Source organism: Leptinotarsa decemlineata, unplaced genomic scaffold (assembly GCF_025532065.1).
Source record: "Leptinotarsa decemlineata unplaced genomic scaffold, Ldec_3_MD MMD2_tig00026299_RagTag_RagTag, whole genome shotgun sequence".
Classification (NCBI taxonomy): domain Eukaryota; kingdom Metazoa; phylum Arthropoda; class Insecta; order Coleoptera; family Chrysomelidae; genus Leptinotarsa; species Leptinotarsa decemlineata.
The window spans coordinates 2,995,604-3,020,585 of NW_027412676.1; the positions used below are offsets into that span (position 1 = coordinate 2,995,604).

Sequence of the window (24,982 nt, forward strand, 5' to 3'; positions counted from 1 at the left end):
AGCTGAACAATCTCCGTCCCTCGATGCGCATGTGGTGGTCTTTAAAATGATGAGTTACATCATCTCTCTAATTTCTTTCGTTTTTTTCTAGACTTTCGGTTAATCTGTTTGTTCACACAATCAAGAAATTTGTAACTTTAACACATGTTGATACAAGAACAGAGACAATTACGGAATTTTTCAGAAAAAACAATGTGGAAGTGGCATCCAGGCCACATGTCCGGTTATCTAATTTCATTTTTAATGCCAAAGATAATGTGTACACGATGGAGAAATCTGGAGTTCATAAATTTAAGCATCCTAAGTATAATAGTGTTAATGCGGGAAAGAGTGTCCAAAATTTCTCAGTCCTTCAGACTATAGATAAAAATCCATTCCTTGGTATGCAACCATAAGTTCCGGAATCCAAACGATACGGAAATTTCGTAGGAAAGAGTTGGAAACTCAATTATTTGGAATCTTTGGAAATTCATAGACATAAGCATTGCGGATGTAACCTACTAAATGACCAAATGCTACTCTCCGGTTTTCAGATTGCCTACATTGTCACAGATAAATAAAATTCAGGTAATAAAGTCATTAGGGTCATTAAGGTAAGGTTAAGTTAGGTCTAAAGTGAGTGGGTCTATTCGACCCTCCACCGCAACCCGCAAGGGTTTATTGTGAGTCACACCTATTCACACTCAGCCAAATGTATCCAACTTCTTAACGAAGCCGATTAGTTTGTATGGTGAGTGGTCTTTCAGGTCAGATGGTAAGAGTACAGATCTCCCGAACTCTAAGAACCTGATTCGGTACCCAGCGGGGCAGGCACAAAGTATATGCTCTGCTGTTTCATCATTTTCCAAACAGAGGTGACACACACTGTCTTCCGACAGTCCAAGTCTCTGCATATGATGATTCAAATGACAGTGAACTGTAAGAAGGCCTGTTAGACATCGTAGTTCATCCGTACTGTAGTGTTTGGTATCAAGCTTCGAAGGGTGAATAAACGCCTTGGAGTGAGCCAATCCTGGAATATTCTGTCAGAAGTCCATAAATCTTCTTGCCATCCAGGTGTTCAATGTTTGTTTGGCAAAGCCCAAAGCGATGCCAATGACAGATTCTGATCCGATGGAGCCGCTTGCAGCACCCTCTTTTGCAAGAGAGTCAGCAGCTTCATCACCTTCCAGGCCAGTATGGCCAGGAATCCACACCAGAGACAATCTGTTGAGTCTTCCTATCGAGGAGAGTCGTTTTTGGCAATTTGCTATCAATTTAGACGTTGCTTGACTGTCCGAGAATATTTTTATGGAGGTTGGATTTATCCAATCTCTCCGCATTCAATAGCATAAATTTCCACTTGAAATACAGTCGCATAGGTTCCTAGGCAGGTTGATATCTCTGTCGTAGGTCTGCGACTGAAAACACCAGAACCGGAAGTTGTTTTTGATCCATCTGTGAACCAACAACTATCTTCTCTTAATATTTCCTTCTCCCGGAGGATCCAGTCCAGTGGTATAAGTATATATATTGGTAATTATTTCAGTTTATTTTGTTCATCTGAAAATGTACCTGTAGGGCAAAACTGCAGTAACGTTAGTTATAAAAACAGGAAGTTTTAATTCTCATTTTTTTCATAAAAAAAGAAATGTCATCTAAGAAATAAATAACGAGAATATATATTATGATCTTGCCATAAACGAACTAATAAGCATCGAATAACATTCATTATCTCTTCAAGGATCTCCGACAAGTCACTCACATTTCCTCAAATCGTATTTCTAAAAGAGGAAGCTTCTGGGGAGATCATATAATACAGGCAAAAGCCAACCAATCAGCCATTGAAATCATAGTTTTCTGTTTGATATTTTTTCACGTTTTTTTTTTTCGAAAAATATTTGCAATCGAACCAACTAATTCGATATATGTCTCAAGTATAGAATGTATTTGAATATTGATTGTTATTATGCAAATAATAAAATTCATTTATCCTGACCAGAACTATGAAAATACTAATCTAATCGCCAATCAAATTGTCATTATCAGGCATACATCATGGAAGAAATTACGTAACAGGTTTTGTTTCTCACTAATAAGTGCCTAATTACGTCCAACAAAAACCTATGGGATTAATTTGGATTGATACATTATTATATTGACGGAATTTATTATGAAGCTCGAACCACAAAACCGTTCAATTCTCGTCCAATGTGGAAATAAATGTAAATTCAATACCCTTCGTGTTTATACGCCCCTGTAGGCGAGAGTCGCCCTCGTGAATGCTAGTTTCAACCCTAACCCTATCCGTCCATTATGTGTCACTCCTTTGTTAACCTCATCAATCGATAATTTTAATATAGGTAAACGGGGTTCATATTGAAGAAGAGGAATATATTAATTCAGTGTGGTTATTACAATAGGGCATATTGGATTGGACATTTATGTCTTGTAAATGAAGTCCATTCAGTTCTTTTCATGGAAGATTTATTGAAAAAAACCTATTTCTTTTAAAGTCTTTTGATTTTTGAAAAATTTCTTTATGATTGATTAAAACTTCAAAATATAAGTAATTTTGATAATTTTGTTAATTACTTTTGTGTAATGATCACGATCCTGATATCAACATTTGTGGCAAGTGTCAACTTTCGGAATCACGACCAATTCAATTCAAATGTCTAGGAACTCGCTTTTAGCATTGAAAAATTTCAAAATATCAATTTTTCACGAACGTAGACGTTCGTTCACATGTTTCAGACATTTTTATAGGATAGAAAATATAAAGTACACCAAACCATCGTTCTAAACATTTCACTAGATTAAATATTACGTTGACAAAAATAATATTTCTCTCATTTTGAACATTTTACTCAACTTTGCTACGGATCATAAAACTAGACATCACTCTTTTGAAAACTTCCTATAGTTATTAGTAAACCATAGTATTAGCACTTTCACTTTTTTCATCGTATGTAATGAATAGAAAACAGCTCGTTGATCTAGGCAATAACAGAACATCTGATCTACAGTCGATTGAGCTGGGAGTTCCTCAAGGGTCTGTGCTGGGGCCACTTCTATTCATAATTTATATCAACGATCTCTTCTATGAATTATTACCTTACACATATGTCAATTATGCAGATGACACATCGATCCTGTGCTCTGACAACAACTGTCAGAATCTGCTCGCAGCTATGGAACTTGCAGAAAGACAAGCTGAATCGTGGTTCAATTCAAACCTACATAAACTCAATAAGGAAAAAACATAAAAAATAATTGTCTCGACTAATAATAATATTTCTGTGGGCAAAACTGTCAATTTACTGGGAATCACTCTTGACGATGCTATGAACTGGTCACCTCATATAGAGGTATTAAACCAGAAGCTTTCGAAATATTTATTTTTACTTCGACAATTGAGAAATTTTGTTAACATAGAGACGCTTATTTCATAAATACATAAGAACATAGATAAATTCATGACCAACTTCCAATTTCATGGGTATAACACTCGTGGAGCTAATCTTTTGAGACCTCACCGGTTCAATTTACAAAAATCCTCTAAGAACTCACCCGATGTCAATCTATATAATATTCTGTCATCTAATATCATAAGTTTACCCTTGCGAAGTTTCAAAAAGCGAGTCAAGGACTATCTAATGGAACAAAGTTTTTATAGTACGGAGGAATATATTGCCACATCAGTGCTCGAAGAATTTTTATAATATACTATGTTTATTATTTTATGTTTACTTTCTTTGTATGCACATTTTATTCAATTACTTCATATGTTTTACATTATTTCATAATGTTTTTTCTTTATAATTTACTGTTACTGTTTTATGTTCAGTTATGATGTTCATCTACATGCTGCACCACCAACTTGCTACTAATGTACCTTTATATACCGTAGTGAAATAAATATCTATCTATCTATCTTTTTCACAAAGAAATATTTCTTATTCATAAGTAACTTGCCGTGTACGGTCTTCCAAAAATACACAAACAAAACATCTCCCTTTGTCCCTACATGAACGCATTTGGTTAACCCTCAAACGCCCTGGCCAAGTATCTTGCAAATATCCTTCAATCACTAGCCGAACAATCCTCATCATATGTCCGAAACTCCTATCACTTCATGGAAATTCTGCAATCCTTCAATATCCAACAAACAGACATCATTGTCAGCTTTGACGTAGTATCCCTTTTCACAAATATCCCAGTATCCGAAACTTTGTCCCTTCTCAAAACGAAACATCAAATCCCACAAGATACGATTAACCTCATCAGCCACTGCATGTTCAGCATATATTTCCGTTTTCAAGACAAATTCTACAAACAAATCAAAGGCGCCCTAATGGGTCCTTGCAAATCTCTACATGGACGACTTCGAAACCGGATCCATTGACACGTCTCATCTCAAACCCACGTGTTGGCTCCGATACGTGGATGACGTCTTCGTTACATGGCCCCATGGATACGAAGGTCTTCATGCATTCTTGAACCACATCAACTCCTTACACCCCGACCTCAAGTTCACAATGAAAGTTGAAAATAATAACTCACTCCGTTTCGTGAACGTTCTCATCAAAAAGTCCAACAACTCCTTCTCACACACGGTCTACCGAAAACCTACCCATACTAACTGCTACCTCAATGCCAAGTGTCATCATCATCCTGCCCTGCTGAATTGAATTCCGTTCTGAATTCCCTCATACTTCGTTCTATAAGACTCGCTGACAGCCACAATAGATCCAGGGACCTATACGAACTCACAGCCGCCCTTCACCAAAACGACTATCCCGTATCACAAATACAAAGATCCATCCAACGACAGCAAACGACACAAACTCCACTCCACGAGTTACCCGAGGAACAGACCAACCAGACAAAAGCTTTTCTTCCCTACATCCATGGAGTTACTAACAAAAGTATCAAGACAGTATTCACACAACCAACAACCAAATCTCCACTATGTTAAGAACACCCAAGGACACGATACGCAATTAAGCACAGGGCATATACGAAATACCATGTTCAAACTGTCCCAGAACTTACATCGGCCAGACCAATAAAAGAATTTCCAACAGAGCCTATGAACATGACCTAGCTGTTCGCAAATCAGATCCAGCATCATCTCTCTTCAAACACCACCAGGAAACAGGCCACACAATAAGTTTCGAAAACACCAAGACTATTGCTACGGAGAAAAATCTTCAGGCCAGGATAATTCGGGAAGCAATTGAAATTGAAAAACGTCCCAACTGCCTTAACAAGCGAGATGATTCGCAGAGACTACCACAAACATGGAGAACATTGTTGTCACGCAAGATACCCGAACAACAGAGTGACCAGTTCGAACTTATAGTGGAACACAGAAAACATAGAGCTAGTAACGAGACTTGACGACAAGGGAGATTACGACCTCGTCCTCGAGTCAAATCTAAGTGATTCTTGAAAATGGCTCCAAAGCAGGAGCCGAAACGTCGAAACGATGAAAATTACAGACGCTGTTCAACCCGCGGAAACCTATATATATATATATATATATATATATATATATATATATATATATATATATATATATATATATATATATATATATATATAGGAGAAATACGGAATAATGTTGGGGACTGCATCCCCAACATTATTCCGTATTTCTCCTTAACTAGTCAGTCAAGACTACCCATCGCTTTATATATATATATATATATATATATATATATATATATATATATATATATATATATATATATATATATATATATATATATATATATATATATTATATATATATATATATATATATATATATATATATATATTTAAGAGCCACCGGTATACAGCTGTTTCAGCCTATTAGGCATCGTCAGTACCGGGCAGGCGGTCCTCGATTGAAGACAAAATGAGAAAAAAAGCAAGAAAGTACTTGATAAAAATAGCTGCGTAAACGCAAACGAAACATAAGTGGAACCACCTATTGGTGTGACACACTAGTCAACTTGCCAAGTTTTTATGTCAGTGTTGCTGGTTTTCAATTTCATTAAATTGAATTTTGATTATCCATCGTGCAGGTAGTGAACTAGGAAAATTATATATATTAGAAATATCTTTATGTAGATATAAAATGCGATATTCCATGCTATTAGCCACTCCCATAACTTAATGCTGATACATTTATTGTGTTTGGTTCAGATTTCATGAAATTTCCATAAATAAGGCGATATTCAGCTAAACGCTAAAGCTAAGTATCCTGTAGAATTCTGGATAAATATATTGAAAATATAAAAACTTATGTGAAAATAATATTTCATCAAGTCTATTATTGAAAATCAGGCTAATGACTTCATCGTTCAAGCTATTCCACGTACGGAAAATGAGGTTAATCAGAAAATGCTGTATCTGTGTTGAACAGAGCATTATCATCATTTTCAAACCTGTAAAAACTAGCCACTAATAAATCGAGATGTACTACCATAAACTAGTAGAACAAGAGGAAAATAGCCAAAATCAAAAACCATCGTAATATTTACCCGTTCCATAAGAAGCTTAAGTCTAGAACACCGACCCCACAAACTGCATCACTTATAAAAACACTATGTAAACAAAAGTGAATAAATAATACGAGTATATGGATTGAACTGAAAAAATCGAAATACCTAAGAACATAATTTCCTGAATAAATAATTTTCTTCGTGCATTAGATTTCATCATCATCTTTTCATCATTCAGTTTTTTCATCATTTTTTGTAGCCACTGTTATAAAAAACTCAGCTTTGTATTATAATACATGTCCGCTTTCTTGCGTTTATTTTGGAATATTGCCTACGAATTTTGAACTAATACTGCTGCTGGTACTGAGATTGGGTAGGAAATGATGGTTTGCTGAGTAAAAAAAGCACTTGCATGTTAGTATGATTGAAAACACGTCTTTACTGCAGCTTAGTAAAATTTCTCTGGTTGAAGACTGCTAGTTTTAAGGCCTTTTTTACTGTGCTATATTGCTAGGACATGAATTTTATAGAATTTGCTGGGTAAAAATATATGTGGAAATTTTGCAGATGAATGAGTAGCACATTTTTATGTCTCTGTCGTTGATAATATAATTTCAGCTAACTTCAAAGAGAGTAATATACACATTGAAAACATTTTAAAATTTGTTAGTCTATTAACCAACTGTCGTCCCTTTTCGGGCTAACCATCAGAAGTCGAAACTCGAGCGAACTGGTACGATGGTACATAGTTTACATCGATAGTCCTAGAATCAAACTAACTTTTACATATATCGCAGTTGATTGATTGAGTAAAACGAACCACTCACACTAACCAACCGGCTGTTTGATATTCTTTATGCAATTGTGAGTGCTTATGAAAGTTGAATTTTAGAAATTGTTTTTAGAACTACTTATCACCTATCACTTCGATTGCAATTTTGCCATGATACATATTTCAATGAAGATGAAAGTACTCTCTAACTTACATTCAAGCATATCATGAATATTATGAATCGATCAATATAATTGAAGCAAGAATATAAACAATCTCAGAGATGCCGAAGTGACACAATTTTCACCGTCTCACTGATCACAATCCATACTTTCGAATATAATGTATCATAATTGCAAAACGTGTTACTCCATTAATCGAATTATACGATACCGCCATCTTTCAGTTAACACCTAAATCAATTTCTGGGTAAAACACAATCAAAATCAGCAACCTGAAATGAATTAGTACCAAATATCTCTAAAGAGTAAAGATATGCTTTTATTTGTACTTTGAACTATTTGTCGTGGACTTTTGTTTATATTAAAAAAAAGACTGAATTCACATTCTTAAAAAATGAATTTTCTCTCTTATCGTTTTGTAAAACTTATAAATAATTTCATGTTCATCAATTACTTCAATCTTTCTTGAAAAATACTTTCAATCTTTTTCTAAATTTGAGATCTCAAAACCTCACTGCTCTGGAGTAAGTTTCAGCCAAAAAGTGTTACCTTAAATTAAAATAAACGTTTTCAATGTGTAAGAACCATTCAGGATTCATGAATGTGTCCTTTATTTCCAAACAAGATGCCAATAAAACGCAATTAATAGCACGCAAAATAAACATTTATTCAGAACTCATCACAACTAGTAGAATTGCTCAAGTTGCGGTGCAACACGAAATATGATCCCGGTTGCCGGTCGGTATGTCAATGACCTCGTATCCTATTCCTCTTCTGTTATATAAACTTCTCGGCGGCAACAAGTCGTCCTTTTAGGAGCGCGATTGGATTTCTAGATTCGCTGGGACAGAAACTGAAATTGAGTCATCGATCGAAATTACAAGGCATTATCTGGGGCCTTTTAAAATGAAAGAAAAAAGATTACGGATTTCTACCTAACTATTTTCCGATTCCATATAGTTCGCTACTGATTATCTTTGGAAGAAACAAAATAATGTTTTACAGTTATTAGATATTCATGTTTCCGAGACAATTAGACAAAAAACAGAGTACCCAGTTTATGAAAAATTATTTGAAATTTTTGAAATGTTCTTGGATGTCAGATTTATTATAGAATTTAGAAGTTACACAGACCGTTTCTTTTATGTTCCAACTATTGCGATCTTAGAAATAGTAGGACTTACAAGATTGGTTAAATTAAATGAAAGTTGCCTATTTGGGGAAACAATATAGTTTTTTTCAGGTTGCAACTATCAATAAAACGTTTTCAGGTTATTTGTAAAAAACTATTTCGTTTGTTAGCTCTTCCGCCATTTCGGATAATATGGAAATAAGACGCAGAAACTTTTGTGCTATTTCATGTTTGTTATGTGGTATAAACCAATTTTCAATGTGTTTTCTTTATTCCTTCAACAATTTTTTTTCGAAACGGACATCTAAGTTTTCATCTATTAACTCCAAACATCTCTTGAAAATTTGCAGTGGCCCAATTGTCGATATCATGTAAGTATATTCACAGGATTTTGTATTCCCACAAAAATAGTTCCCTGCAAATAATACATGGTGCAAATGGAATATATATTCCCATAGGAGAAAAATGTATGTATATCTTGAAATAGATATATGAATATTAATTACCTACTAATCAAATTACTGGGAAACTTGGAATTTAGATTGCTGAATATATTGAGGAGAAAAAAAAAGGAAACTAGAGTCTTCTCTTTGTTATTGTTTTTCATTTGTCCTCATTTATTTTGGAGAAGAGACTATAGTTGTTTTGTGGTGATTAGTTATTTTCCGGTTATTCCGAAAAAACTTATGAACCTCATGGGAAATAAAGAGGATTTTCGAAATGGAAAGTTCACAATTTCATTTCAGTTAATTACAAAAAATTTTGCATAGTATTTCGTTAGCAAGAAATATACCTGAAAACACTAAGTTTTTTCCGTTTTTCATTTTTATTTTTTTGCATATTATTGACAGTCAATTCATTCATTATTGTTTAACCATTTCATCACCTCATTTACATTGCAAGACAAGCGTTGTTATACACATTTTTCTATTACTGGAGTTTTTCCCAACACCTAATCTTTATTTTAGCACCTTGACAAATGTTTCGATCACCAAGTAATCATCTTCAAAAGGAAAACCAAACTGAACATGACAATTCACATCACTGTGGACAGCACAAACGTTCTGGGCTGAATTTTCTAGTGCATCGTCTTTTGACTTTTCCTCTCACACATGAGAGGTTCACAAAAGAAAAATGTACAGTACAGGAAATAGCAGCCACTAACGGTTTCTCGAGGGGTATTGTTGATGATATAATAAGGAAGCGTAAACTAGTTAAGCTTAAGGAAGCTATTATATGTCGCGGTTTTTGTAAAATCCTTTATATTGAAAATCATATAATAAAGTGTATTAATTAGTTTTAATAAGTATCGGCCAGTTCAATTCAATTATTGAAACAAAGCATTGGGGGTAAAAATAATTTTCCAAAATTTAGTATAACGGCAATAGAGCTAATTAAAGAAGAGGTATCTAATATTATCGAAGAAGACTGGCAGAAAAGGATTGAAAAAGTAATTTTAGTTGAAAAAGACTAAATGGGATTGGATACTTCCATATTAATGCTGCAAATAAATTCATTATTGATTTAAATGATGACAGTGATAGTGAAACAGAGAATATGGAAAAGGAATTATCAGAAGCTTTCGAAGAAAGTTAGTGAAATATATGTATATATATATATATATATATATATATATATATATATATATATATATATATATATATATATATAGAGGCTGATTCACGGTGGATGGCACATTAGACGTTTCTGGTGAACCAGACAACGGATCACTTTGAAAATTTAATGGAGGGCATATTCGGACATTCTCTAGCCAACTAAAATATTTTCGACAATGCGGTGTTGCCGCTTCTATTAGAAAGCAGTAGCAACTTTGATTTTTCAAATGGAACACTATGTCGGGCAATTATTGGAATCTCCAATAATTGCCCGACAACTTTTCTTGATATTTCACTATACCTATCTGTTACCGTTTTCGAAATAAAAATTATATATATATATATATATATATATATATATATATATATATATATATATATATAAATCCAGATTTACGAAACCAAAGTTTGTCTAATTTCAGTAAAATTCTGATCCAAAATTCTTATCTTAAATCTTTAGTTAACAGAATTTTATTTTGTGAAAGAACAAATTTTCAAAATAATAATGAAGAAGTTGAACATAACAACGTTATACCTTTATTCATATATGAATCGCTCCCATATATTCAAGAATTGACACCAAAATTAATTAATGTATTCCGAAATAATAACCTCAAAATATCTAAAACAAATGTCACTACTATATCTAAATTATACAGTAAACTGAAAGCTCCAATTTCAAATAAACAAAAATCCAATTTAGTATACAAAATTTCTTGTATGGATTGTTCTCAAACATATTTAGGACAAACATCTAGACCTCTAAGTAGTCGCATCACTTCCCATAAGAGCGATTGTAGACGAAATGTTAATTCTTATGCATTAACAGAACATGTTAATTCGGAGGATCATAAAATGAATTTTGGAAACCCAAATATTTCAGATAGAGAAACCAATACAACTAAAAGAATATTTTTGGAAATGATACATATTAATAACGAAAGATATTCAATGAATAAACGAACTGATATTGATAGTCTCAGCAAAATTTACACGTACCTACTGAAATATGATAAAGAAAATGAAAGATCTAGTAATTCGAGTATCATTCAGAATTTTCCAACTTGACATTGTCAGCCAAAAATTTGTATCAACTGTCATTGAATTCATCTTTGCTTCTTTCCAATATTCTACCAAAATAAAGTTGTCACAATAGAGAAGAATATTCAGGGCAAAAAGTCGATGAGATTTCAAAAAATAAATCATTAAATTAAAAATAAGCCGGCAAAATGCTACATAAACTATATGACTTCAACACAGGGAAATTTTAAAATATATTCGAATTTTACGCAACTTTAAACAATCCAATCCAACTTTGAACAATCGATTTTTGAAAATCAAATTGAAAAGTATTGAATAATTTCTTGAAAAAATGTCAGTGAAAAACGTACTTCTGTATATTTTAAATATGTGTTAAAATCGTTTAGCCTATGCTCTTAAGCGCACCATCTATTAGGGACCCACATAGAAATAACAGTATTCATCAAATGTTAATAAGAATATTATCAATCATAACTGTGTTATTATTCTAGTTAGACACTCATCGTTATTCAGTCATGGTTTGTGTTAATAAATGAATTATTGACAGATTACAACAAATTACTATGCTAATATCACTATTGCTGTTTTTAAAAGCCTTGAAGGAGTCATGGAGATTACCTCTGTAAAAATAACACTGCGTTGTTGTGGTTTTTGTACAGAGATAAGAAAATAAATATTAGGTTACAATTATCAACAATTGAAGTGATAATCGTTTGGATTAAACATCATGTAAAATAATATCATTCACAACAAAAAGCGAACTTTAATGTTCGATTATTCAATCAACAAAACTACAATCAACCGCGTACACGAGATAAAAGATCTTGGTATAACATATGACAGTAAATTAACATTTACAACACATATGTATAAGGAATATGACTGCTGATGCAAATAGCATGCTTGGATTCATTTACAGAAATGGCAAAAACTTTAAAAGTGTTGCCACCTTAAAATTACTATATTTTGCGTATGCCAGATCTAGGTGTATTGATTTCACTACACTACACTACGCTGCAAATAGTCTTGATGATCCGTAGGTGGCTCAGATAGTTATTGACTGTCCATAGTCAACCATTCACTATACAATTTGTTTTAAGTTTGTGTTATTTCTCGATATATGTCGCTGTGAATTATTCACAAGAGTTTTGAACAAAATAAGCATACTCTGTATAACTAACGGAATAAAATCACGGATTCTCATCAAGTCTGATTCAATTTCATTAAATATCTGTGTAGTGTGAAATATAGAATCTTAATAAGTACACAACAAAACTATTTGAGCTGTTTGTTTAAAATCACATCTAAAAATCAACATTTTTGAATTCACAAATGTAATTTGAAAAAATGTAATAGAGTTTGGTTTAGTGGAGGTACATAGATAGAAAACGGTTCAAGTATGAAGCCTTGTGGAACTTCCAATATTAGTGAAATCAGAACTCAAATTTCCCATATTTTTACTCAATAACAATATGTTATCAAAAAATCCATAGTTCTCAACAGTCAGGTTATGGTTAATAAAAGGTCGACCAATCACGCGACTGCGGTAGGCTAAGGTGTTGAAGACACCATCCTGACAAGCCATTATGAACCCCTCAGTTTCCGACTTCATCCCACTCGACCTGAGGAAAGCGAATGTCAGACGCTTTGATAAGCCATCAGGGTCTTCAATGTTATTGACGGACTCAAATTTCCCATATGTTTACTCAATAACAGTATGTTACCAAAAAATCCAAATTTCTCAACAATCAGGTTATGGTTAACAAAAGGTTCCACTGAAACTTTGAAAGAAGTAGCCAATGACATATGACGCACTAACATTTTTATATAACAAATGACTCGACTTATACTGACTGATTTTTTGAAGAACTTCAATATATTGTCAGAATATCAGTACGGCTTTAGAGAAGGTAGGTCGACCGAGGACGCCATTTATAAACTAACTTCAATCATTTTTACTGCTTTAGATGGAAAAATACCTATACTTGGTATATTTATAGACCTGTCCAGAGCTTTTGACACAGTATGTCACAAAAATCTATTGAGAAAAATAAACAATTATCGCATCCCGGGAAGCCACATACGATCTTCTTTGCAGTTACTTATAAGAGCGCGTACAGATTGTGAAAATTGATAGTGTACTAAGTATGCCCAGAACTGCGACTCATGATGTTCCTCAAGGTACTGTACTGGGTTCACTTTTCTTTACTATCGAATAATTTCTTTTCCCTAAATTGTGTTGTGGAATTGGCCGCAGTGGTAGTGCGCCCGACTCACGATCGGAAGACCGTGGGTTCGATTCCCGCCTCGACCAGATATTTTTCTCGAGAGAATTTATCTGGTTGAAGCTGGAATGATTCTGCAACCGTGTTAGGAATCACACGTTAAAAGGTAAGACTTCGTTAGGCCTTAGCTCGCACAAGTTTCTCAACTTCTGAGGGTTGTCGTTCGTATGGGGGCAACAGCTGATTAACGGAAAAACAGATTTTAACAGAGATTAACCTCTGGGCAAACAATCAGTTTCGACGATGATACTGTCATTTTATATACTTCTTCAACTTGGCAAAACATGAAAACAATCCATTGAAGATGATTTTCCTACAATTTCAGAATGGTTTCAATTCAATAAATTTACCGTTAACTACACGAAAACTCCGTATTTACAATTTAAATCTGATGTCATGGACATCAGACAATTGAAAATAATTTATTTCTCGCTAATACAGTCACAACTTTCACACAATTTTGGGAATGGGGAGTGGTGTGTTTAGTAATTGTTTTGTAGAAGTGCTGATGTAGTTCAAAAATGGATGATGAAACTAATATTTCACAAAACACGAGATTATTGTAGCGATCTCTTATATAAAGAAGCCTAAATCATGAATACCAGATAAGTATTCTGTATGAAAATATTATAATTCATTAAAAATGGAAAAATCGTTTCATAAGTTCACTAAAGTAAAATATGCGAAAGATGTTGCTATTTTTCTACCCTGAAAACGGGGTAGAAAACGATCGGACAGCGAAATGCCAATTATCTGGCACCTATAATATATAAGTACGTACCTCATGAGACTCAGAATATTGCAAAATATAGAAAATACAGAAAATACAAAAATTGTTTAACTGACTCGAATCTCAAGATGGGATGTGATGTGTTTATCATTTATCAAAATAATGACTCCCAAAAGAGTATTGAAAAATGGAAAAAAGAGATAAATCTACCTCCTGATTATGTCATTTTACCAAATTGTGAAATTTATCCCACATGTGACTCTCAATGAAAATTTACCTATATGTGACCTTATTGAAAAACCCAAATATGTCCTTACTCGGATGTTTATTTGTTCTCTTGCATGTGTTATATTGTTTGTAATATTTATTTACTCCTACAAATAAACATTTTTTTAACCTATGTTTTCGCTGGTCGGGCCCCCTCCCCCGAAGCCCCGATACATTCAGAGGGCGCGCGAGCATTATCAACGAATGACCACTTCCTACACTGGGGGGTAAGTGATCACTGGGCCCGAGAATCATGTGACCTGAGGAAGCGCAGTGAGCCAAGAATGATAGCCGTCTGCATCTGTCCGGCTAAGATTTCTGCCTCAATGCGGCAAGCCGGTATGATTTTGAGATTTGAAAGTAGAGAGGGCATCATTCCACCAAGGACTCCAATAATCAGAACAAATCTTGACAGAGTGGTCTGGAAAAAGTCAGCGGAGTTCGAAGAGAAAATCTCGATATTTTATGCGTTTTTTCTCCTCTTTTCGGGCGATATTCGTTTAGCCAGGAGCTGAAAACTCCACAACAAATATCGTCTTCCTCTGGTGGTCGAGCAAGACTACATCAGGCTTATTAGCTTGAAGGGCCTGAGGGTGGGGAACGAATAGTTCCAATAAATTCGGCACTTCTCGTTCCCCACAACGAATTCAATATCCCCCGGAACGTAGAGCAACACCGGTGTCTCGTCAATACCATAAGAGTGCCGTAGATGATAATATAGCACTCTTAGGGCCGCGTTATGTCGCATATGCTGAACATGCTGATTATGGTCTCGGTCGCCTCGCAGCAGGCCCTGCACCTTGTGTCAGGAACGTCTATACCCATCACCAGACTGCGATAGACTAAGATGTTGAAGACACCATCCTGGCAAGCCATGATGAATCCCTCAGCTTCACTCTTCAGCCCACTCGACCTGAGGAAAGCAAAAGTCAGACGCTTTGATAAACCAAGGTCTTCAATGTTATTGAAGAAAACCCCATGCATTGGCAAATATACATTATTATTATTATGAATGTAAAAAGATCACTAATATACCATATTTCTTGTTTGAATGTTGTGTTATATTCACCTCCATTTATTTACCGGCATTTTTTAATACTAAAAACATCAACAACAAATTATTTAAATGAATCTTACAGGGTCCTAATTTTGTTTTCTTTTGCAGGAAAACCTGCCAACACCTGAGTCGTCCGAAGGAAACGATGATGATCATTACGGAGGTAAGAAACTTTTGATGCTTATCTTGCCTGTTATCTGATTTGTGACCACAGAAAACTCAAACTATTATTGCTCATACAACATCTAAACACATAACTTTAAATTGGTTTGTTCAATGGAAATCTGAATACAAAATTATCGAAATTCAATAAAGTTGAGCAGGGTTGGTTTTACATCTCTTGTTACTTACATATGAAATGAGTAGTAAAAATTTAGAGGAATTGTATAAAGGCGTGAACTTCTGTTGGAAAAATTCATATTTTTGTAACTTTTGCGTGGCTTTTCCATTTTTAGTATGGTTATAAATATAATTGGGAACTAGAAAATATTTTATTGAAAAAGTATGTATAATGACTGATCAACCCATCAATGACAATTATACTTTTTACTTTCTGGTTATTGTATGGATGAAGTTAAAGGAATAAAAGGGAACATTTTCACTTACTTTTAATGACAGTATTATATTTAGCTGAGAGGTTGAAACCAACTCCTACAGGGCTTCTGTTCGGGTATTTTCAAAATTTACAACTTCCCCTAGTTATTCTCTCAATTGAAATAAAAATTATTAGATAAAATACATGTTTAATGATTTTCAGAAGAAGGTTTTAGAAACATTTAATACATTCAGAGTGTAACTGATTGCAGCGACCGTTTACTTGTTTGCTTGCGCTAATCTTGCAAACGGCAACATATTGCGGTAATCTTCGCTTAACATTTGGTGTTTGATTTGTTTCAATGGGTTTATAAATAAAAAATATTATAAAAATACAGTTCAGTTGATTAGGCTCAAACAAAGGAGTGCTCGCGATGGAAGTCGGGATAATAGCTCATACGAAATAGGTATATCAAAATGTTTGAGTAATCATTTATGAACAGTTCATTTTCTTACTTTAACTGTAGATGTTCATGATTCATTTCAACTTCTGTAGACATTTATATAAAATGTGAATGAAAATTCTTACCTTAATTTATCGAAATGATTTGCTCAAATCAGTACAGCATCTGATTAGTTGAATTTAATAGAGAAATCCAAACAAGTAAAAACTATTATTTTGATTCATGCCTTCATTTTATTCGTTGTGTCAGTCGGATCAGATTTCCAACATTTTTGTTATCAACGCAATACAACCAAAAACAATGATTTGTTATAGTTATTTCTGTCCACGTGAACGATTTCGCTAAATGACAGTTTGAATGAATACTACACCAAATGTTTTTATGTTTTTTATTACTTCTATCAATTGGATAGCAAAATGTTGGTATTTACCTTGAATTTAAAGTATGAGTGAGAATAATTGAACTTTGTCTTTTATATACACGGATAACTATTTATCACAATACGAACAACCCTTAGAAATCTTCAAGAGACTTGTGAAAGTTATATATAGAGTAATATGTATAATAAGTTAACAAATACAATGGTCACTTATTGAATTTTTCAAAAAGTTGTTTTTCAAAATATTCGCCTTAAGATTTGCCAATTCTCGAAAAACATGTTTTGGAAGTTTTGAACATTTTCCGGGGGTGTAGACGAGTCTTGTGAATCAGGAGAATACAGCAAGTGAGTCAAATTCTTCAAAACAGAACAGTCTTTTCGTTAGCACTCCATTGCCAGAAGTTCAATACCATTCTATACAATCTTATCCCAGGTAGTCCTTTCTTAAAATAGTAAAAAATCATCCAACAAAAACATTCACGAGTGATTTCCATTTTTGCACATACATGATTTTTTCAAATACCATTATCAACTACTTGAACAGTCCTCCTTTCGATGTTTTAAATATATTGTCATGAAATAACTTGATATTAAATTATAAAAAAATATTAATTTCGTGATATGAAAATCATAAAACATGTATTTAAAAAACTGTATATTACAAGAAAGGGGATAAGAAGGGTGCAAACCCTTCTTTTTTTTTTCTCATCTATGCATATTCACGTCTAAAAAGTTCAGTTTGGATAAAAGTGTATGTAAAACTCCATTTTGCTTATTTGAAAAAAAGCAAATAGTGAAAATAAATGGATCTATTTGTAATCGAATTGAATATTTCAATAATAGTGAAGTGAAAGAAAATTTAAATTTTTCGAACAAAACTAACAGGATTAGGACTATGATTCTATATATATGTTTAAAATACATATCCAAGTGATATCAGATATAAATGTAAGAGACATTTATTGTAACCTTCACATGAGTTACCTAAAAATAACTAAAATTATGATAACATAGGTGCATCCTATTTTGATGTTCAAATGATCAAACATTAAACTTGAAGATATTTTTTTACGTATGAATTGTGAAAATAACGAACTTTTTGATTGAATTGATAGATTGTCTTTGTCACACCAAAAATACTATCTCTCGACGCATATTTCGCTAATCAAGTTAACATCATCAGGAGATGACCAATAACACTGAAACTTGAAATAAAGGAAATATCCATGTCAGTGCGAATCCAAAATTGAGATAGTGGGAAGCGTTTGCGATTTTTTCGTGCACAGCAAATATCTGCAAAAAATAGTTTTAATATCGCTCCTGTTGTGCATCTCCGGCAAATAATGATAATATAATGATATGAGTTTATTCATGAATAAATTTTCGAATATATATCTCATTATGAATAAACTTCTTAACGAAAAAAACTCATTGTAAGGTTAACTCAGAATAAAAATCATAACATTCCTCAGTTCATAAACATTATTTGTAAATCTAGAATTTACACAGGTATTCTATAATTTTAATGAACATTTCAAAAATAGTTTAATTCTAATTTTTCAGATCATCAAAAAATGTTCCAGAAGTTTGTGTTATCCAATTCTTAATTATTTTTGAAGATATATAATGATTATATTTTCATCTAGAATTTTATCATGAAGATTGTGTATAATATATTGAAAATTCCTTTGTGCAAATTTTGTAAATACATTATTAATTATATTTTTTATGTGAATCACTATTCTATAAATATATAATTGATTTCTTTCTTTTTTTTACTTTCTTCGAACAATAATTTAGTTGAATATTTCCAATCTCTATTATATAATTTCTAATTTTTTCAAATGTTTTTTACATCATCCTGAAACTGTTATTTAGCTTGTAACTGATAATGATGACTTTTGATGACATTCATTCAAAAAAATATGTCAAATTAACTATCAAATTCAATATTAAAATGACGAAGTACCTATCTATCTGTCTGTTTGAAATACATTTTCCCATAACCGGCTGTCGCCCCCTTACAAACGACAACCCTCAAAAGTCGAAACTTTTGCGAGAATTAACGAGGTTTTATCTTTGAAAATGCGATTCATAGCACGGGTTGGACGATCATTCAGCCTCTCGGCTCGAACCACCAATTGAATGAGTGGAACAAATACTCACACCAACCCAACCGACTAAAGAAACACAAAACAAAAATGCGACCTCAAGTTTCAAAGAATTCACTGCTTAAAACAAAATCAACGCAACAGGAACCTTTCTTCATTTGGCGTGCCTCATCGGTTTGTGAGGCCCTTTGAATTTATTTTATCCCCGCAATATTTTTTATTTAGCCTTCACTTCTTAGATATTGATTTTAATGGGGAATTTTCCTCAATTTGGGTTATTACAGTAAATGCAAGTTTGAACAAAATAAAGTTGAGTTTAATTCATGAGTTTTTCAAATTCACTTCAAAAAGTATTCAAATTGATGTTTCAAATGTTGGGTTTTAATTTTTAAAGGGACTTGTTTCTAATTCACATATTGACAACAGCACCTATATCAAGTTGAAATAATTTATACGTACCTAGATATTCTACTTTAAAAAAAGGAAAATTATCTTTATAAATCAACAATTAAGGCAAAATATAAATTATAGTTCAATACCACCTCCACAAGCCACATAAACAACAGTTGTTTTGCTATTTACTTATAAGTAAACAGAACAGCATGCCTCTGAAATATGTCATATTTGTTTGTCTCATACAGAAGTATTTAAATAATTTAAAGAAAAAGGTTGAAATGATAAGTTTAAAATGCGTTGTTTTAGAGCTTTTTTATGAAAACTACTTGATTTTCGTCAGGAGAAACATTCCTCAGTGTAGAGGGCAGTTACAGTGTTCATGAATTGGTTTTTTTTCAAGAACAAAACACAAGCATCAAAATCGTATCCATCTAATTAGCTTCACAATTACCACATTATGTGACCATTATTTCAAACTTTGAAATTGGTACAGTGTACAGTAAGCTTTCCATAAAAGAGAAACATATGCCGTCAAGAATTTTTCTATACACATAAACCTTTCTTTCGTATAACTCCAACCGATAGGTGAAAATCCGTTCGGTAGTTTTTGAGTTTATCGCGATCAGACAGAGAGATAGATGCGGCGAGTGGATTTTGTTTTTTAATATGCGTAGTGATAGGAAATCCAAAATTCACAAATCTTCTCAATGGTAAAATATTGGCGTTATTTCTGATTCGAAGTCTCCTGCGTTAAGTTCATCAAATGTTGACAGTTTAAAAAAGAAAATCTTGTGATTATAGTAAATTTCGAGGTAATACGTTTCCATCATTTGTTATTTTTAACGGAAGTTTGGAATCAATTAAAATAATACATTCTGGTACTCCTGTTTCTTTCCATAACAATATTTTCTTTCACTACACTCAAATTCATTGAACAATAATCAATAATCCTAACGATGTAAACCAACCCTGCTTATCGTGATATGATTGGCTGTGCAGGATCTGGGGCTATGAAAGACAGCGACAAGCTCAAGTTGATGCTATTGGCGTGGAACTACCACAATAATCAAGGTAACACATACATAATATACACATTTCATACACGTTGTAATATATACAAACCGAGTCGATTCGTTATTTTGTATTTGTCTTGTGCAATTTAATTGTTAATTGGCATTTCGAATAAAAATCTCTTTGGATTCTTGGCGGAAGGAATTAAATACCTAGCTAATGGATTTAGCATTGAGCATTATGTATTTAGGTTTATTTTTCAGTACCTAGTTATGGTGAATGGGATTGTGAATTATTTCAATTTTCATTCGTTGAGTATAAGTATAGATAAATAGGTAAGCAAAAAATACTGCATAGAATACGAAGACTGAACGGACAGACCGTTCCAATAATTGAAAATCTCTTGCGGCAGTTGTATCGCCAACAGCATATGCAGGAATAACTTTAGTGAAGAATCCTGCACTGATACCTGTCGGATATAATCCAACGCCCTTCATGGTATTAGCCAGAGGAATATTTTGATACATTTACTGATTGTGTATGTTGTCGAATAAAAAAAGGATTGGAGAAAACAGAATCCGGGCCGGTTGTCCGTGATCGAATAGAACTTGTAGTACCGAACGTTTCGTCTGCTACTGCGGCAGACATCATCAGTGGTATGTACGTTGACTGCGAGGACGAAGGTTATATCTCGAATGTTGTTGCTGAAAAGGTTTCAAGTGGTTTGAAATTTATGAAAAAAAAAAGAAAATGAATGAAATATAAAAAGTAAAAAAAATACTAAAAATAGCTGAACCAAAATATTCGGATGAGGTAGCCAAAGCAGAAATAATTTTTATTATATGAAAATAATATAGAGTGAAAAAAAATGGAGATAAATGATGAAAAATATGAAGAAAAAAAGATTTTAAACCCGTTTACTTCAAAACGTTTTGATTATTAATATCCATAATCGTCTTCAGTAGATAACTGATATATTATAATATATACACATATATTATAATATACACATAATATATTTTTTGATGAATTCATCCAACAAAAAACTATGGTAGAACCAAAATCATCGGCACGAGATCAGAACAAAAAATGGGTCAATAAAAAATATAAAGAGTACTGGGAAAATAAATCTGGTAACATGTGGAAAAACCTTCAGAAAGGATCCACTGAGAAAAAAATTTAAAGAATTTTTTCAACAAATTTTGCAAATATGAGGACACAAGAGGCAATCAATATATAATAATCACCTTTAGACATGAATTTTGAAAAACAGTGGTAGAACCAAAATCATTGGGACGAGATCAGAACAAAAAATGGGCCAATAAAAAATATAAAGAGTACTGGGAAAATATATCTGGTAACACGTGGGAAAACCTTCAGAAAATATCTGCTGACAAAAAAAATTAAAGAATTTCTTCAACAAATTTTGCAAATTTGAGGGCACAAGAGGCAATCAATGTATAATAATCAACTCTAGACATGAGCTTTAGAAAACAGTGGTAGAACCAAAATCATTGGAACGATATCAGAACCAAAAATGTGTCAGTGAGATATAAAGAGCACTGGGAACATATGTGAGAAATACTTTTTAAAGGGCTCGCCTGAGAAAAAAATAAAAAATTGCTGTGGAGGCATAGGAGGCAATCAATGTATGATTAAACAACACTCTTGATATGGAATCTGAAAAACAGTGGTAGAACCAAAATCATTGGGACGAGATCAGAACAAAAAATGGGCCAATAAAAAATATAAAGAGTACTGGGAAAATATATCTGGTAACACGTGGGAAAACCTTCAGAAAGGATCCGCTGAGAAAAAAAATTAAAGAATTTCTTCAACAAATTTTGCAAATATGAGGGCACAAGAGGCAATCAATGTATAATAATCAACTCTAGACATGAGCTTTAGAAAACAGTGGTAGAACCAAAATCATTGGAACGATATCAGAATCAAAAATGTGTTAGTGAAATATAAAAAGCACTGGAAAATATACCTGGGAACATATGTGAGAAATACTTTATAAAGGGCTCGCCTGAGAAAAAAATAAAAAATTGCTGTGGAGGCACAGGAGGCAATTAAAGTATGATTAAACAACTCTTGATATGGAATCTGAAAAACTGTGGTAGAACCAAAATCATTGGGACGAGATAACGACAAAAAATGGGTCAATAAAAAAAATTAAAGAATACTGGAAAAATATACCTAGGAACATATGTGGGAAAACATTTATAAAGGGTCCGCCTGAGAAAAAAAATGTAAAGATATGCGCTAACAGAGGAACTATTGTAGGAAACAAGATTGTTGGGGTGGGTATCATGAAAAGATGATTGGAAACACTCAATAAATCTATGAGACTACAGTATTTTCCGGGTACTTGGACAAATCACACGTAGCAAAAAAAAACAAATGAAAAAGTCTGATACATCTGTAGGGCCCTCAGTACTGATCTATTCTATCAATTTCGAAATCGGAATTTTCAGGAATCAATTTAATAGTCCATCGTGTTAATAATGATGAGTGGAAACTATTATTGTAGGACCTTTATGGACTGAATACAAATGAGTTTTTTATTTAATGAAACTCGAAAATTTTCCATAATTCAATTTGTTTTATTCTCAATTCGACTGAAATAATCCAATAGCCACATAATTTATGCATTTTTTGATTTTCTTTTCGATCATGACATCAAAAATTCGATTGAAAGTAAATGATTCATGTTTGTTGCATACCTGGTTCTATAATTTTTCATCTTCGAAACCTAAATGCTTCAACTATATTTTAAAATTCATATTAATATCCGCGTTCGCCAAGAATTCTTATTTGAACAAAATGCCTCTGTCAATTTCGAATTATATTAGCACGGTGGCATAGCTAGTTGTACCATTAAGATTTGGGCATTTTCGAAAGGATTTTTTTAAACCAATAACACAAGGTACCTCACATTGAAGAAATTAAATTACACACATTGAATAGCTTGAAAACAAGATATAATACTAAAACTCATAAAAAGGTAGGGTAAGATTCAATTACTTTGGCACTTGCCTAAACTATTGTCATATTCGAAAGTAGATAGCTTGCTCGTGAAGAAGTTGGGTTGAAGAATTAGTAGAGTTCATATCTTGATGACGCCAACTTCGTTGTTGAAGCGAGTACTAAGAATAGTGATTGTGTTGGATTCTGTCTTTTGTTCCACTCTTATAAAATATCCCTACAGAATCGTATGGTACTTATAATATAACTATTGTGGAAAACGTTTCATAATTTAAATAAAGTATTGAATTCCCCAAATGTCAATAAGCATTATTGAATTTTTTAGAGATTGTGGTAGAAACTGAAATATGTTTACAAATATAAATGATTCTTCCCTAATTGATTTTTCCTCGTCTTTCTTGTTTGTCTTTTAGATGAGTGTATATTATTGTTTATTTTAACCAAAACGAACCCATCCTAATATCTATTTATAATTTAATACCAAACCGGAAAACTAGGTTTAACCGCATCCTACAATTTTTTATCTTTTCATCGAAATGTTACATTGTTCCCCAATAACACCAGTTACATTAAAACCGTAACCATTGCTATCTGTGATTGTTGTTTCAGAGTTATTGAACGTGTTCTAATTTCAAATGAATTCATCACGGCTCGTTATTTATAATGAAAATGTTCCCAAGTCAAAAATGCCCAATTCTTCAATTGTTACTCTGGCAATAATTAATAATGTATGTTTTCTGTTGATATTCGATGCTATTTTTGTGTGCGACAAAATTTAATGAATTCTTTTTTTGGTCAGGAAATAGGAATGGTAATAGTGATAATATCACAGATTTATCTTCGGTTCCCGGAAGTGAAGAAATGGTTGGGCTGTGGGCACAGTATCATTCTGCGTTAGGTTTGGCCAAAGGAAAAGCAACACCGCCTACAATAAGGGATAATTCTGTAAGTATTACGTGATTAAATAGAAGATACAGGCATAAAAAATTAATTTCTTTAATCGCGGCAAATGATGAGTTGTTTTGATAGTAATAATTAAAGCCCCTCCTATTTTTAGGTACATTCATTAGATCGTTTGATATTATTTAATAAGATTTTTTATCATTTCACTCTTTAGAATAAATTGTTTTACAATTCTCTAACATTCTTAAGTGAATCACTTAGTACGTTTAATTTGGATCACGATATAAATATGTAATACCTGTTCATTCAATACCATTTACTTTCGAGCTTATATAGACCCATATCTGAGAATCATGTCTTTCATACAGATGATTTGAAAATTTTTTACGATCAGTAAATAACCACAATGAGTTATTCTCATTCTTATGATAACGTCAATTAGAGAAATTTCTGGGTATAAATTGACCCGTTACTTGGTGAAAGTCAGTAACACTATTCATGATAATAATTACAAATTTTTTCAGTGTAGCCTTATTTCAAAAACGCGTTTCTCTATACAGGCTGATTCACGGTGGATGGCACATTAGACGTTTCTGGTGAACCAGACAACGGATCACTTTGAAAATTTAATGGAG

The 24,982-nt window shown here is 32.9% G+C and overlaps 1 protein-coding gene and 1 long non-coding RNA gene across 4 annotated transcripts in view; one reads left to right on the forward strand and one right to left on the reverse strand.

The window, feature by feature from the left end:
• Window positions 1-24,982, forward strand: part of LOC111509010 (nucleolar protein 4) — a 363,566-nt gene that overhangs the window by 309,875 nt on the left and 28,709 nt on the right. For 2 of the 3 annotated variants that reach the window (XM_074180686.1, XM_074180685.1), the window contains exons 6-8: window positions 15,667-15,721; window positions 20,442-20,513; window positions 24,244-24,389. In XM_074180686.1, the coding sequence (XP_074036787.1) occupies window positions 15,667-15,721; window positions 20,442-20,513; window positions 24,244-24,389 (273 nt within the window). The remainder of the gene's footprint in view (window positions 1-15,666; window positions 15,722-20,441; window positions 20,514-24,243; window positions 24,390-24,982) is intronic. The other variant, XM_074180687.1, reaches the window with a different exon arrangement.
• Window positions 8,077-16,929, reverse strand: LOC141484958 (uncharacterized). Its single transcript, XR_012466902.1, has 2 exons — window positions 16,682-16,929; window positions 8,077-8,283 (listed from the first exon to the last, which is right to left on the reverse strand). It is a non-coding gene; the product is annotated as an uncharacterized lncRNA (long non-coding RNA).